This window comes from Primulina eburnea, chromosome 9, assembly GCF_022965805.1.
Source record: "Primulina eburnea isolate SZY01 chromosome 9, ASM2296580v1, whole genome shotgun sequence".
Lineage (NCBI taxonomy): Eukaryota > Viridiplantae > Streptophyta > Magnoliopsida > Lamiales > Gesneriaceae > Primulina > Primulina eburnea.
The window spans coordinates 27186912-27204731 of record NC_133109.1 but is presented as its reverse complement, the minus strand read 5'-3'; the positions used below and the strand labels follow the sequence as shown (position 1 = coordinate 27204731).

General features: G+C 38.7%; 1 protein-coding gene across 1 annotated transcript; it reads left to right on the top strand.

The window, feature by feature from the left end:
- Positions 1-12256: 12256 nt before the first annotated feature.
- Positions 12257-14676, top strand: LOC140840844 (uncharacterized). Its single transcript, XM_073208008.1, has 3 exons — positions 12257-12496; positions 13308-13400; positions 13804-14676. The coding sequence occupies exons 1-3, from the start codon at positions 12257-12259 to the stop codon at positions 14674-14676; spliced, it is 1206 nt and encodes a 401-aa protein (XP_073064109.1).
- The last annotated feature ends 3144 nt before the right edge of the window (positions 14677-17820 follow it).

The window sequence follows — 17820 nt, the reverse complement described above, 5'->3', positions numbered from 1 at the left end:
ATAATGTTCCTAGTTCTTGGATTAAACATACAATAAACACGACTATTTGTAGCATATTCAAGAAACAAACACTTCTCACTTGTTAGAATCAAATTTAGTTATGTGGTATCCAACATTTAAAACATAGCATATGCGATCAAAGGCATTAAAGTATTTAAGATTTGACTTCTAACCCATGATTATCTCACAGGATGTCATTGTGAAACCATTCCTCAAATATACATGGTTTGATATATGGCATGTCATGTTCAGGGTTTCAGCCCAAAAAGGCTTTGTGATATTCTTTGAGCTCAGCATCACCCTAACCATTTCTTGTAAGGTATGATTATTTTGTTATGGAATTCCATTCTATTGGGGAGTCTTCAGTGCAGAGAACTCATAATGTATACATTTCTTGTCACATAATGATGAAAATAAAGAGTTATCAAACTCCTTATCATGGTCTGGTCCGATTCTCCCTACCTTCAAGTTATGTAGGTTAGTAATCTTTGCAAGTAGACTTTTAAACGCAATGAACATGTCTGATTTTTCTCTAAGAAAGCTTCTCCATGTGAATCTTGAAAAATCATTGACACAAACGAAATAATACTTCTTATTTCCATAGTTCTCCACTTACATTGTAACCATAAGTTCCACATGAAGTAGTTCAAGGCAAAGTTCTGTGTCAAAATGTTGTAACACGGGCTGTGACACCCAAGTTTTCTTACTTTTTTGACAAGATCCACTTACATATGGTACTCCTGAGGATAAATTGGACATACCACGTACAACATCATAATTTCTTAGGTTCTTTAATGTCTCGAAATTTGCATGCTCCAACTTCTGATATCATAAAACAAGTTCACTTACTTTTGTACGTTCACATGTAAATTTTGCTTCTAATTGATAGCAATTATCTTTAGATCTTGTACCTGACATGACACACGTGTTAGCCTTGTCAAAAACTTCACATGAATTTTTATAAAATTTAACATGCAAGTCATCATCACATAATTTATTAATTCTTATCAAGTTTGAGTTTATTCTCTCGACATGTAGCACATTGTGAAGCTTGGGCAGCCCTTCAGCATTTAGTGTACATTTTCCAACCACCCTTCTTTTTGTTTCACCTCCATAGGTCAGTCTACCACTCTTTTGTTTAACATGGTCCGTGAAATGTTTTCTTGAACCTGTCATGTGGCGTGAGCTTCCACTATCAAAGTATCAGTGACCTACAATGTTAGTTTTTAATGATGTATAAACAACATGACAATGCATTTTTACTTTTGGTACCCAAATTTCTTTCATGGTAATTCGTTTGTTTGAGGTGTTGCGGTAGGTGTTGTGCAATACTTTGGGAAACATCCAACTGGCTTTCACATGCATGTAGTATTCCCTAATCTTAAAATAGTAGGGCTTGATATGATCAGGATTGTAACAGATGTAACGTCTGCTATTTTAAAAATGCGGAAATATTTTTTTTATAAAGCTCACATTTTGAAAATAAGCATTTGAATGATTTGCATGCATGCAGTCCTACTGAAAATATCATTTAAAAAATAGTCGTACATAATTACCAATAAAATATCACGCAAAATAAGCGAGTAAAAATCCTAACATCCAACAGTGAAACAGCGCATAAAAATACTCATATCCTCTCAATATCATAAAATCATAAATGTGCGGAAAAACATGAGGTCATCGGGTCGTGTCGCCCACCGGGTCTGCCTACTCATAGTTCAGAACCTCCAGTCCCCTCGATATCGAACTCACCTGCATCACACACTCCTAGTGAGTCTAAAGACTCAAAACGCCTGTACCAGAAATAACAAGTACATATAAATGGCACACAGCAGTGAAAAATACCACACTAAACATACCTTTCATGAACTTTAAAAAAGTAACATAAACCCGTCGTGTAAAAATCATGACGTGTCAAAACAGCTCATCGTTAATCATCATTCATCATTCATCATTCATCATTTCCTTTGTCGAATTCAGTTCATTAGAAGTGACTATCATACATCATCATTTACGATGGACCAATCATACATAGAACCGCGGTACCCGGCGGCTGTCGAACATCAGTGACATGATTACTCATCCACTGTGCCTAGTCCTCATCATCATCATTTACATATACGTCTTATGCATTTACATATATTTCGATAGCCACAACTAATTATCTTCATTCATAATATCATCATTTTCATCAGTTATAAAAATCATGCACATATGCAATTTTCCTTAAAGCCAAGCATGCAACGTATATTTTCATAAAATCTTAAAAATTGTGATCATGATGCATAAACATTTAAAATATGGTAAATTTGTGCTCAGGGCGCTGCCAGAACCAAAATCTCACCCCGGGTGCTAAATGACCATTTTGCCCCTAAAAACCCAAAATTTACAGTTTACCCCTGGACCTCTAAAATTGACCCGAAGCTTACCAAACTCCTTAAAATTTACAAAAACATATTTAAAAGAATTCTTAGACGTAAACTCAAGCTCAATACCAAACTTAACCGATTCATTTTAAAACTATGACTGGGGTACCGGTTTTAACCCGAATCGACTCGAAACATACATAAAATTTTCCAAACTTATACCATGCATAAAACACGCCCTATCAGCCCCAAAACTCCATGTTTCAGCCCTCAAAGACTCGCGAATACAGCCTCAGTAGCTGCTGGAAGCTCCCCTTCGAACCTTAAGTCCAACACTTTACCTAATTACGCTCCTGGCCTTCAACCAGCAGATCTAGCCACGAACTGACCTCCCCTTGACCACCCTAGGACCTTGATGGACCCACTAGACTCAAGGCCCTAGCTTCATGCAGGCAGCAACCTGCTGAGAGCCGAGAAACAACACAAATTATCACCAACGTCCTAGCCCCTCGCACTTGCACTCGATCGAACAGCCTTGAGGATGGTTCCGATAGCGGTCAAGCCTCTAAAACGTGTCTCAGACCTAGCAGAGGCTGTTCCAAGGATTGGTTCAGCCCTTGCACCACCGGCTCGGCCTCTCAACTGATCCTTACCAAAAACGTGACCCTAAGCCACCAAACCCTCGGCCCTTCACACCACCAAGAATAGATCGCGACTCCAGCAATAATGACATTACTAGACCCCCTTCACACAGCCCCTTATCAACAAGAATATGGCAGCACTTTGCACAACATAAGAAGAACGTTAGATGCCTTCAAAAAAAGCGTGAACATGCAACCAAAAAGAATTAAATTTCATGCCAAACCTTCAACAAAACGTGCACCCATGCTAGATCGGGAGATTTCCATGCACTACACACAATTTTACATAATAATGGTGTGAATGATACAAAAATGAGAATACATGCGCCTTGATTATTTCTACGCAAGACGACAAAGAAGCGAGAGTCAGGGAAGCGCCGAAGAATTTTTTATTTGCAAGAAAAAGCTATGGCTGAAGCTTTCTTATTGAGGGTTTGCTGAAAACTGAGAGAACTGATAGGGGTAGGGTGTCGGCTGTTGGTAAGAGTTAAGGTTTAGGTTTAAGGCTAATTAAATAGATAAACTTTTAGCTAATGGGCCTTAACTCAAATTTAAAAGAGATTAAAAGATTTTTGAGTCCAACAAGTTAAAAATAAGCCCATCAAATCCAAACACACTCCCAAAAAATATTTCGTTTTGATAAGTTTTTGAAAATAATACTTGAACCCTCAAAAAGTCCCCTGATTCAATAAAATTTGTGTACCGCTGAAAATATGCTCTGGTGAGTAAAAATAACCATCAAACCCCATTTCTTGAAAAATATCTTTAAAACATCTTGTATTAATTACCAAAAATTAATCATGTAATAAAAATAATTTTCTTGATAATTCACCGGCATCCGTTTCTCGTTCGAGCGCGAAATGCAACTTTTAAAATTTCATGAAATAAATTCTATCATGCAATAATTATGCAGAAAAATCATAGATTGCATGCATTTGGTTTACGTGAATTAAATTCCTAGACCTCACAACAGTAGTGACACAAAAAATGATATTTCTTTTGCTTCGGCTTTTGAGCAGTAGCTTGCTTCTTTGATGGACAATTCTTAGCCATAAGAGCAAATGAAGGTGCTTTTGATGTGTCATTACTTTCTTTCACAAATATAGTTGATTTGGATGATTCATCAACTTCAAACACACTGTTGTCAAAATCTATCCTTGCCTTGTTATTCTTTCCACCATCAGTTTTAAAACATGGTTGGTTGTGCTTGTGTGAGAATTAGTAAGCGTTTGAGTTTCTGTTTCAAGTTCGCCCTTGATCTTGTACAATTGCAAATCCTTATTGCTTAGGATTATTTTAAATTTGGTCACAACACCCTTTAGCTTGGTATATTTTTTGGGAGAATGATGTTCATTTTATTTCTCTTGATCCAATCATCGTACAAATCTTCATATAATTTTTGTACACTCCCCAGAGTGACTTCCTCCTCATCTTCCTCAAGATTTTCTTGACTACTTGAATCCCTAGCAGTTGTAGCATTAAGGCATATAGATTTTGGATAGATGTTCCAATCAGGTGTTGCAACACCTGAGGCAACACCTAATGTAGTAACCTTTAACCAGTGTCTTTCTTCCAAAGATAAAGTCAAGGAAGTGTGATTTTCTCCTTCATTGGATTCTTTTTCTTCATCAAATTCTTCATCACTCAAGAAGACATCCAGTCCTTTATTTTTTCTAAGTCAATTCCCCCATTTATTTGCATAATTTCTAAACCCCGCGCACTCTTTACATTGCACAGAAATTTTTCAGGAGTAGTGTGACTTGAAAACATAGATATTCTAGTTTTTTCTCTAATTTTTTTATGATAATTTCCAAATTTGTTCGTGATTAATGAGATAGAGTCTTCACATAGGTCCAACTCATTTACTTCCTATGTTAATTGAAGAAGATCGTTGAAGGAATCATTCGACACTTAGAAATAAATTGTCTTAGATCTGTCCTTTTTATAAGTTTATGTTCATCTCGAAAGTATGAAGAGAACTAACCAAGTCTTCCAGAGCGAGTTGAGATGAGCCTCGTCCTTCATCAATTGAACAAATCTTGATATTGAAGCTTTCAGGAAGTAAATGTAGGACGTTGCTAATAAATTTTTCGTTTGAAATTGGATCACCAAGGATGAATGCTTTATTGGATATCTCTATCACGCGACGATCATATTTTGTGATTGTTTTAGTATCTTCCATTCTCAAACTTTCAAATTTTGATGCTAGGATTCTCAACTTTGTCCTTTGCACACTTTTAGATCTTTCACAATGTTTCTGAAGTATTTCTCATTCATCTTTAACAGAAACATAGTTAGTAATCAAACTGAACATGTTTAGATCAACTGATGTGAAGATGTTGTTTAAAGCCTTTGAATTGTGGTTCGAAACTTGGATTTCATCAGTTGTCCATTCACTTTCTGGTTTTGACAGACTGTCAACATCTTCATCTATTCTTTTGGTTGGAATCCAACCACTGACAACTCGTTGTCATGTTCTCTCATCTATGGACTTAATATATATTTTGATAGAGCTTCCATAGACTGTAGTTTGATTCATCCAATACAGGTGGTTGTTGTACAACATTTGTAAGTGAAGTGTCCGTTAATTTGTACATGTTAAACAAAAATAATAAAATTCTCACTTATTAAAGTCAAGTGGGATGTTGTAACATCTTCTGACGACATGCAACAGAATATAACTTAATTAAAATAACTCAAAAATAATAATACACAAGTATAAATACTTGCGCGATGCCTCGAAGGAAAATAATCAATAGACAACGTAAAGTCTGCTTACAAAACCAATACTGGTTATTCAAATGAAAAACTAATTTCCTCAACAAGTTGAGAAAAAAAATTGCATCCCAACACTAATAACCAGACTTAAAATGAAACCAAGGAATGAAAAACAATGTGTCGGAAACGGAAGCGACAAAATGAAATCTTCAATCAATACTTTCACAAGTATTGTCTTCAGATGTCTCCAACACTCAACGACAACACAATATAAACAGCTACGGTCGCCTTTTGAACAATCTTCAAACTTCCGATTACTATACTTGATCTGGGATTTTTTGTTTTTGTTTTCTCCGTCTATGTTTGTAGCAATCCTTCGCATGTATATAGAAAGATGTTTAACCTAGGGTCCTAAAAAATATTGAAAGAAATCTTTTAGTAAGAAAACAATTATTTTAACATAAGAAAACAACTCTTTTAATTAATCAATTCCTAGAAAGGCAAAATTCATAAATAAAATCTTATCCATTCGGAAATATAATATTAAGAAATTTATGTCTTGCAAGGCAAGACACGCGTTTCCTTTCAAGAAATTTATCAAATAGATGTGGGACTACTAACACACCCCCTAACGCCCAATAATGAACATATAGAGCGTGAATTTTACAAGTAACCCAAATATAGGCAGAGTGGGTGGCCTAACTATGGGCAGTCCAACACATAACAGTGAAACATGTGCTCTGATTTCAGGTTAAGTTTGTACTTGGATCTAACTCAATAACAAACTCTAGCTCAAGGGGAGAATATTTTTGTAATATCCAAGCCTGGTGAACGGTACGGTTTAAGATTTCGTATGTTTATAGACTATTTGGTCAATTTTAAGTATAGTTTTGATGTTGTGATTTATGGTTTATAGTATTTTTGGTTATAAGTGATGTGTAGTTTTATTGTAGCGTCGTTACGATTTCATTCATGGTAATTTGTATGTTGAGCCAATTGGTATGAGACCAATTGAAGTGGTTAGATAAGACATAGAGGTGCAACTTTCTTCTTGGGAGTGTTGCCAGATTGTGAAGTATAATGTTGGCTTCAGGTGGCACCGCACCCGCGCCAGGTAAAGCACCGCACCTGCGGTGGTTAGACAGAAGCAAGACCGCACCCGCGCAAGAGAAGAGACCGCACCCGCGGTCGTCGTTTTCAGATTCCGCGGTCCAAGGCTTGGCGCACCCGCGGTCGATGAACAGTGAAGTCGTGTTTTGGTGTTTTAAGTGATTAAATACATGAGATTGCTCACTTTTCCCTCATTTCTATCCATTTCTTGATTTTTCAGCTCAAGGAATAGCTAGGGTTCTCAATTCCATCTTTTGATCCTTTGATTCTAGCATCTAGTTGGGTTTTTGAAGTGAGAGCAAGGTCTTTTTTGGGTTCAAGGAGCTAAGGTAATCTTGTGGGTTTAGTTATTCTTGGATTATGGTGTTGGGGGAATTATGGAATGTGTGTTTGTGTTGATTTTATGGGTCTTAAGGTATGGTTGTTTGATTATTAAGTTGTTTATGGTGCAATACATGGTTTATTGTTGTAGGTTTTGTATCAAGAGATTAGATTCAAGCTTTCTATTGGTTGTAAGTGGAATTCATACCTTGTGCTCACATGAAAGTATATGTATTGTATTTCAATGGTTTTAATATGATATTCCCTTCCATTTGATTCATGTTATGTATTGATACACTTTGTGGTATATTACGGCATTTTTATGTCTCAATTATGTCAAAGGGATTGCAAAAGAGAAGAGTCTTCAAAGTGTTTGATTTAATTTCCAAGAGAGAGTTCAAATGATTTATTGGATTGATAAATAGATAGTCAGAGATTGCATGCAATTAGTTGATCAACGACCATAGGCTTATATCCCTACAGAGTAATCGATTTATATCAATGGGATATAGGTACAGAGACATAGATACTATTTAGATATCAATCCAACAGAGAAAAGAGAAATACCATCGTTATTGTTTTGTTATTCTATGTTATTCATGTTCCAAGAGTTAGATGATATTTAATGATTTCAAAGCTATGTTTTACAGAGTATGATATTTATGGATTGTTATGTAAGAGTTCCACTTGCTGAGTTTTATACTCATTTCAGTTATTTCATGTGATGCAGATAAGAGTGACGGGCCAGGACGTTGATTGGAGCCGAGGTCATATGCATAGAAGATGGAAGGAAGAAAGACTATTTTGTTAGCATTCTTGGACATGATCAAAATGATATTTTGTATTTTGTTGCAACACTTATTTGATCATGTATATACTTTTGATTGTATATATTGAAGATGTATTTAAGTCAAGAAAATTTTTAAATCCTTCCTCCCTTCAAGTAAATTTTAGAAAAATTCCGCTGTTATTTTATAAAATCAGTCGAGGGCGTAACAATTTCCTAACTCCATATATCCAACTCCTATGGACTTTATCCAATCGATATTGTAGGACCGAGTGCTTACCGCTTTACCAAAAGCTATAGCTAGTAGTAATAGTGCAATTCAAATCTTTTAAACCGCACAACAGTTCAAGCACCACGGATCGATCGCTCTACCAAGCAGGGACAATTATTGCACCCAACAATCTCCCTCCCAATAATTGCACTCCTTGCAATCAATGGGAATCGAACCCGTGACCTTGGCTCTGATACCAATTGTAGGACCGAGTGCTTACCGTTTTACCAAAAGCTATAGCTAGTAGTAATAGTGCAACTCAAATCTTTTAAACCGCACAACAGTTCAAGCACTACGGTTCGATCGCTCTACCAAGCAAGAACAATTATTTCACCCAACAGATATGATGTCAACTAACAAATTGTTAATGCAATTTTTTAACCCAAATATTGAAAACAAACCAACTATAAAGGCTTGCAGAATATCAGAAGGCCCAATGAACAAGCCCATAGAATGTCAGTTGAAGACCATGATGGGGGAGTTGGTCCATGATCCACGTTGAACGATCGTGGAAAATGATCAAACCGTTCAGTGGGGTGGAACAAAAAACTGAGAGGAAGAATCAAAAAGAGGCCCCGACAAAAATCCAACAAAGCTACAGCAAAACTTCTGCAGAATTCTATCATAAATTTTTCGCTTATTTCCCATTTTCCAAGCAGTATTTTTTCTGATTCCTTCAACTTTATTGTAGAATGTTGATCAAAATTCATAACAGCATATTTAAGTTTGATGTTGTCCATGGATTCTATCCGTAATTCCTTTATTTTCCTCAGTTTATACGTTTAGCTTTGAAGCCATATCGAAGGAACTATAACTAACGGTCGAATCGAGACTCGCAACGCTTGAAAAAGAAGTCATATCGTTCACATTTGGCACGAACACGTGCCTGGCACGCCCACAAATTTTCGTGAGAAACAAATTGGCACGCCCAATAGGACACAATGCCTCCAAAGCGTACTGAGAAGAGTGCAGGAATTCCTCCATCACCGGGGAAAGGTCATCGCTCACAAGAAGAGTTTCAGGAAACTGATGCAGATGGAAGAACGGTTGAAAGGCTAGCTAGTACACCAGTTCGAGGAAGAGACTATGAATGAAGGAATTGCTATTTCTGGTGGTGATGGACCTTCACTGAACTTTTATGTTGGCCATGGAGAAAAACATCCGCAGTGATCTCAGAGAAATGACCCAAACTTTCGCTACTGTTATAATGGAATTTGTGGCAAAAGTGAAGGAATGGAGGAAGTTTGCAAAAAGGGAGGCTGTTACACCAAAAAATGATAAACTTCAAGAAAATGATGTTAAATTGCTGAAATATCAAGGCCAAGGATCAGGGGTTTCTCAAGCAGGTGAAAATCGCCGCATGGGGGAACGATTACTGAATCTGCCAGAGAAGGAAGTAAACAAATGGCTGGTAATATTTTTTGTAACATCTCCTAACATACATCCAGGGATGTATGGTGATGGGGGAATGCGTGGATGTTCAGTGCCAGGCTCAGGAAATAACACTCGGGGGGCATTCTATTCTCATCACCAGTTACGACAAACTCCAGTGTTGGATTTTGAGATGGTATGTGATTTTATTCAAGAGTTGTATGGCCCAGGAGTGAGGCCAATCAACCGACCAGAATTCCATAAACCGTATCCTAATGTTGTGGATCGTGACAACCCTTATCCAAGAGGATACCGCATTCCAGACTTCATGTTATATTCCGTGGAAGATAATCAATCTAGCGTGGAACATGTGGCCAGGTTTACAATTCAGTGTGGGGAGTTAGCAAATTTGGAGAACTTTTCTAATTACAAGCTACGTTTGTTCCCCAATTCCCTGACCAGCACTGCCTTCACGTGGTATGCAACGCTACCTCAGAACTCTATTAAGACCTCGCATGATATGGAACGTCAGTTCCATACACAATTCTTCATAACAATGCCTGAGATCAGTATAGCGGAATTGTAAAGGGTGGTCCAAAAACCGGGGGAATCTGCTAATGATTTCATTTGTAATTTCAAGAAGGTTAGAAGCAGATGCCGAGTTTTCCTCCCCAAATAAGAATATGTGAAGATGGCACAACGAGTACTCGATTTTGAGCTTAGAATGAAATTCCAAGGGATGGAATTCCGCGATTTTTATGAACTTGCTGCCAAAGTATCAGAATATGAGGAATTGTTACGAGAGGAGAGTCATAAAAGAAAGTTTACAGTGGGCTCTTATTTACAGGAAGTTTCATTGGCTGAAGTAGCAAATTCCGGATCACGTATTGTCCATTTCTTGAAACGCAAAAGTGAAGAACTTTTCAAGAAAAACATTCCTCCAGTGCAAACACCCTATACTTTTGATGCATCAAAGACGGAGGAAATTTTCGATCACCTAGTGAAGGAAAAGTTTATAGCATTCCCCTCAGATCACAAGCTACCCACTAGGGAGGAGTTCAAAGGAAGAGATTAATGTAAGTATCACAATTCCTTCAACCATAATACTAATGCTTGTTGGGCTTTCAAGAATGTCTTGCAGGAAAGAATCAACAAGGGGATCCTGAAATTTCCTGAGAAAAAGAAAGCAATGATAGTGGATGAAGATCATTTTCTCCCAGTAGCTAATGTGAACATGAGCAGTACTGACTTGCGCTTCTTGATCAATGAGAGGAGGAGTGGAAACAGAGACATGTCCATTAGGCCAGGAATTACTATAAAGAAGTGTTGGGTGCCTCGGAAAATGATGTTTGAGGCTAAGGATAAGAAAACAGAAAATTTTCGTGGAAAAGACCGCTATTACAGTGGGGATGATATGTATTATAGTGGGAGGAATATAAGGTATGGTAGGGAATATATGGCCAAAAGGCCAGAGAACCAGTACCTCAGAAGGAGCTCACTTTCTGGGTTGGTGAATGGCCAGAGAAGAAGTGACCCACAGTTGGTCCAGAAGATAATCATGAGGCCAGAACCTCTAGGCTCTGATAGAAAATATGAAAGTAAACCTCGTTTTGTTGTTCCTCCCAGATCAACTCCCGACGGTGTATGGAAGCGGGTAGAGCATCCAAAGTTCCCAAAGCCTATTTCCAGGACCCAAAAACGACGTTTGTTGAGGGAAAAAGCTGCTGAGCGCAGGTCTAGAATGGATGAGTATTTCAAAGAAAAGAAAAATTTGGGAAGAAGGCTACTGAAGATAATGAGGAAGAAGATGATGACTTGTTATCAGAGGAAGATAGTGAACCAATCAAAAGGGCTACTATCAAAGTGGTAAATATTCTGGTTTCGTTTGAGTGTGCCACTGGCTTGTTAATGTTGCCAGAGGAATTCAAGCGCAAAAGGATGTGTGAATATGATGTATTCGCTGGAAATCAAAGTGGTACAGAATCCATTCACGCTGATATTTTGAATGAAAGCGTCGGTGTTCTTATCGATGAAGAGAAAAGAGTGTTAATGAAACGTCCCACCAACGAAATGACAAAACATATCAAACCACTCTACATTGTAGCGCACGTGAATGGAAAGCCTTTGTCTAGAGTGATAGATAATGGCTTTGTTTTGAATATTCTACCCTACAGAATCCTTCAAAAGTTGGGAAAGAATGTGGAAGACTTGATTCCTACTGAATTCTCTGTGGCGTCTCTCACCTGAGACTCCACAAATACTTAGGGAGTGTTGCCAGCGAATGTTACTGAAGGGTCTCGATCCTCGCTGTCAGCCTTTTTTGTTGTCAATTTCAGTGTTAGCTTCCATGCTTTGTTAGGAAGAGATTGGATTCACACCAATCATTGTGTACCATCATCCATGCACCAGTTATTGTTGATGTGGAAAGGGGATGAGGTGGAAGCGGTATAGGCTGATTCGCAGACGTATCAGTCTAATTCCAATGCAGTAGAGGCTAGGTATTATGATGGAGCCTTTGGTCCCATCAAAATTCGTGACTACAAGGTAAATGGACAGCAAGGGGCAGTTTACATGGATAATAAAAAAGTGAGAGATGCAGTTGAAAAAATTCTCAAACCCACAACCATGGTCTCTCCTAGACCTATGGTCCGACCTATTATCGAAGAGGTCGATGATTAAGTTCACCAAAGAAGAGATGGAAGTGGCTGCAACTTCCGAATGGAAAGCCACATTGCAGCATCTGGTGAATAAAGTACAATCTCAGGAATTGTGGGACATTGACGGAACTGAAATAATATTCGAAGATGAGTATGATAATACTGTAGAAACAGAATTGAAGTTGGAGAACATAGTCTTAGCTCCGGCTCAGATGGAAGATCGACAGCCAGAAACTCATGATCCTTTGAAAGAGGTGAATCTAGGGACTGTGGAATGCCCCTAGCCGACATATATCAGTGACTTGTCAGAGGAAGAGGTGAAGGGAGAAATTGTAAAACTCCTCATAGAATTCAAAGATTATTTCACGTGGAAATATGAAGATATGCCAGGTTTAGACTGTAAATTGGTGGAACATCGGCTACAAATTAAAGATGGTTTCAAACCATACTAACATCCGGCTAGGAGAATGTCAAAGGAAATTGAAGCAAGAATAAAAGAAAAAACTAAAAAATTGCTCAAAGCAAAATTCATCCGTCCAGTAAGATACACGGAGTGGCTGGCAAACACAGTCCCTGTTATGAAAAGGAATGGGAAGCTTCGAGTTTGCATAGATTTCAGGGATTTAAATTGTGCCACCCCGAAAGATGTTTATGTTATGCCAGTAGCTGATAATTGATGCAATGGCAAGAAACGACTTGATGTCATTAATGGACGGATTTTCCGGATACAACCAAATAAAAATAGCAGAGGAGGATGTATCCAAGACAACTTTTTAGATGCCCTGGGGCGATCGGCACGTTCGAATGGCTTGTTATGCCATTTGGAGTAAAAAACGCGGGAGCAACTTACCAAATGGCCATGAATACCATTTTCCACGATATGATCGGTCAGTGCTTGGAAGTATATATTGATGACATTGTTGTTAAATAAAAAAAGCATCAGATCACCTTGGCCACCTCAGGAAGAGTTTTATAAGGATGAGGCAACATAACCTGAAGCTGAATCCTTTGAAATGTGCTTTCGGTGTACACGCTGGGAATTTTATTGGCTTTTTGGTTCACCAGCGGGGAGTAGAGGTGGAGAAAAATAAGGCTAAAGATATCATGTCAGCAATGCCACCGAAGAATAAGAAGGAGCTGCAAAGATTCCTTGGTCAGGTAAATTATTTAAGAAGATTCATTTCGAATTTGGCAGGTAAAACTCGAGAATTTTCTTTATTATTAAAGTTGAAAGAGTCTGAAGAATTTAAGTGGGAAAAGTGTCACCAAGGAGCTTTCGATAAAATAAAAGAATATTTGTCTAAACCTCCTGTTTTTTATGCCCCCGAGGCGTGGTTTTCCCCTCAAACTATATATATCAGCCGCTCAAGATTCTATTGGATGTCTTTTGGTACAAAACAACCAAGAGAATCATGAGCAGGCCGTTTATTATTTGAGTCGATCACTTACTGAGGTGGAGGTTAGATACTTAGTCATAGAAAAATTGTGTTTTGCGTTATATTATTCATGTACTAAATTGAGACATTATCTGATTCATTCAGGAGTTTATGTGCTTTCACAGACGGATCTTGTCAAATACATGCTTCACAGGCCTATCTTGACTGGAAGGTTTGGCAAATGGTTGCTGGCATTGGCCGAATTCACCTTGATTTATTGCCCCCAAAAAGTAATGAAAGGCCAAGTTGTTGCTCATTTTCTGGCAGACCACCCTATGGTCGATGTCGCAGGGAGCACACCGGTGGATATCCCTGTGTTTTGTGTAAATCAATCATGGACTTTGAAATTTGATGGTTCCAGTACGGAGAAGGCGTCAGGGGTTGGAGTTGTGATAACCTTCCCAACGGGAATTAAGACAATTTTTTCATTTAATTTGGACTTTTCATGCACCAATAATCAGGCTGAATATGAAGCGCTAGTGATTGGCTTAGAAATTCTACGAGATTTGGGCGCTAGAGATGTGTTGATTATTGGAGATTCCCAATTGGCTCTGAAGCAAATGTCTGGGGAATATAAATATTCAAGTCTGGCGTTAGCCCCTTACTTTACGCAGCTCCTTGATGATTTTGAAGATGTGACATTCCAACATGTGCCAAGGCAAGACAACTGGGAAGCTAATGAATTGGCTCAGATTGCTTCCGGTTTAAGGATGTCGCCCGAGCCCACCCACAAAATTTTGTTGGTACAAAAAAGAAATAATCCTTCTATTTACCAGCGAGGAATACAAGTGGATACCTTTGATATCGATGTTGAATTTGTCGGAGGTTGGAAAGAAGAGATAAAGGATGCATTGAGGAATCCGGAGCAAATGCTGCATTACGGTTTGAAGATGAGAATTCTACATTATGTTTTGATGGAAGATGAACTGTACAGGAAAGGGGATGATGGTTTATTGTTGCGGTGTTTGGGTTTCCCAGAGGCCATGAGAATAATGTAGCAAGTCCATGAAGGAATATGTGGGACACACCAGTCAGGGATCAAAATGAGGTGGCTAATCCGCAGACATGGCCATTACTGACCATCCATGCTAAAGGATTGTATAAGAAATTCGAGAGGGTGTCAAAAGCGACAAAAACATGGGAATATCCAGAGAATACCAACTGATGAAATGCACGCCGTCATAAAGCCATGGCCATTTCAGGAGTGGACAATGGATTTGATAGGAAAAATTTATCCCCCTTCATCTAAAGGACATTCCTTTATAATTGTGGCTACTGATTTCTTCATCAATTGGGCCCTCCCCATGAAGAAGGTAGAGCAGAGAGACATTATTACATTTGTGAAGGAGCATATTATTCACAGATTTGGAATCCCGCAGTCGGTCACAACTGACCAGAGAACTATGTTCGTGGGGTCAGAAATGAAGGAATTTGCTGAGGAATATGGGATCCAGTTGATTAATTCTTCACCTCATCACCCCCAATCCAAAAGTCAAGATGAAGCTTCAAACCAAGTATTAATCAAGATGTTGAAAAAGATGATGGAGGATAACCCCCGTGAGTGGCACCGGCTGCTATCGGAAACTTTGTGGGCTTATCGGACATCAAAGAGAAGTGCTACTGGTCTAAGCCCTTTTACCTTGACTTATGGACATGATGCAGTATTGCCTATGGAAGTGGTGATCCCATCTTTGAGAGTGATGAAGCAGAATGAATTGGAGCCGGAGCTCTACACGGAAGCTATGATTATGGAGCTTGAGGATTTGGATGAGCTGAGAATGCAAACATATAATGCTGATGCTTCAAAAATCCAAGGTGGCCAGAAGTTACAATAAACGTGTGAATAAGAAAATATTTGAGGAGGAAGACGTGGTTTGGAAGGTAACTATACTTTGTACCCCTCGGGTCCAAATACAAGAAATTCGGCAAATGGTCGCCCAATTGGGAGGGACCATTTAAAGTTTATAGAGTACTGGATGGAAATTCATACTGGTTGGCGAGTCTAGACGGTGAGCCACACAGGAAGTGCATCAATGGTAAGTACTTGAAGCATTATTACCCCAGTAGTTGGGTGGGGATATCATATATAAATGGTTCATGAAGCAGGGTGTGAGGAAGTCCAGTGCAGAGTAGGCTAGATGGCCACTTGGTTCGAATTTGTCATAGTATCTTGTAAGGAGTTCTGTAAATATGTGAGGAATAGGCTTTTAAGCCATTCCTTGTTTAAACTTGTTTGTCAATAATGATGGAGCACTCGTGAATAAATAAAAATGTGCTCATGGAATCTTTGCAACTGGCGTGTTTAAAAGAGAGTGATGATTTGTCTTGTTAGCCGAAGTGATTAAATGTAGAATATGTTTGTTACATATTTCTATACTTTGTTAGTGTTTGGAGAGTATGGGTGTTAATGAGCATTGGTGATAGTGTGTTGTGATAATCTTAAGGGAAACAGGCTAGTTAGCCGTTATTTTTAAGTTACGTTTTTACAAAAGTTTGGGCAGAGTTTACCTTGTAACCATGACATCCCAGAAATACAAATCAGTACAAACACCAGTGGACAAACACAAGCAACAGATATAATATAGTTCCATCAACCAAAATTCAACAGTGGGCCAAATAATGGCAAAGAAATACGACAAGTCAAAAGGCATCGTAAAAGAGGTCCGAACATTGAACAAAATAACAAACTGAATTGTTAAATGGTGGTGCGTGAGCATTTAAGAAAGGTCAAGATGCCGCAATTCCTCCCACTTAGAGAGGCACTCAGCCCGAGTATGTTCCGCTACTTTCAAGGTGTCTTTCCACTGTTTATAGGCATGTTTCTCACTCATTAAATCTTCACCTAGGCCTTTACTATCAACCTTAAGCCTGTTAGAGGAAGCCTTCAAAATTTCACTGTGATGTAGGAGGGTTACCATATCAGCTTTGTGTTGGGCGAGCTTCATCTCTAATTTCTTCACTAATTCCTCTTTGGCGTCAAACTCCTCGTTTTTCTGATGTAAATGAAAAAGAGTAATTTATCTTTCAGAGAGCATACCATCCAATTTATTTTTCTGCTCCTTGAAGTTGTTCACCTGAATTAGTGTCTCTGAACATGATGAACTAGAGTCCCGAAAAGCTAAGAATATGGTTGGCAAAGCATTCAACACATCATGTAGTGGGGATAGAGGGAAGTCTGGGCTGCTTTTCAAGATAGAAACAGCAGATAAAATGGTGGTTTTATCCATGTCCCCTAAGGCATTGAGGTTCATGTTCAGGAAATTCCTCAGTGGAGCTTTTGCGGTGGCTAGCTCCAAACCAAACGGGAGATTCAAAGAAGAAGCCGAATGGGATGGTCCTGAATCTAGGAAGCTAAAGTCGAAGTCCAAAGTCTCTTCAATAGAAGAGACCATCGCCCGCCGTGCTGACAAATCTTACAATGACAGGGAGGAAATAAGAGCCAAGTGATAACAATAGGAAAAATAGAATGGTTATTAACTGAAAATGAGAACCGGTTGCCAGAGGTTTTTCCACCATGTCATCAGAATGGCTTCCTGGGAGAAATTTCAGACGTTTAAGTGAGGCCAAAGGAATGGCCAAAGGGACACGATCATCCGATTCGGTTTCTTGATCAGCGGAAGGGTTAGAGGTCGAGGAAGAATCAATATTTTCCACTATCATAGGGCCAGCCGAAGGAACTAACGTGAGTGGTAGAATTGCTTGAGGCAGTTGGGTAGTGGATCGAGTGCGTCATCTCAACGGAGAAGGAACAAATGCTTTCTTTTCTTCGGCAGTCGGGATTACTTGGATGGGATTTTGTTTCCCCTCCTTATCTTTTCTTTCATTCCTGGTAGCCGACAAATCCAGGGCCTGTCGGGGATTTTGAGGATCTGCATATCCAAACATATAATATTGTAAAAGATGAGACTAGCAAATCATACCAAAAGCAATGAACCTGAAATCTCCAGCTCCACGGAAGGTGATAGTATCTTGCAGTCCACCACTCAAGATAACCATCAGATGCTAAAATGGGGCTCTCCACAACAGGGGTCTTGAAATATTCCGTTTGCTCTGACAATTCTATCAGTGATAGAGAAGTAAAATTTTTCTGAGACAATTCCGCCGTCATCATTTCATTCAGAGAGCGAGGCAAATATAAAACA

What these genes read in the sequence shown, in the direction of transcription:
- LOC140840844 (XM_073208008.1), top strand. Translation starts at nt 12,257, where the DNA reads ATGATTAAGTTCACCAAAGAAGAGATGGAAGTGGCTGCAACTTCCGAA. An exon ending in CTCATGATCCTTTGAAAGAG is followed by an intron (nt 12,497 to 13,307) that starts GTGAATCTAGGG and finishes TTGGTTCACCAG; the next exon opens with CGGGGAGTAGAGGTGGAGAA. An exon ending in TGCAAAGATTCCTTGGTCAG is followed by an intron (nt 13,401 to 13,803) that starts GTAAATTATTTA and finishes GTGCTTTCACAG; the next exon opens with ACGGATCTTGTCAAATACAT.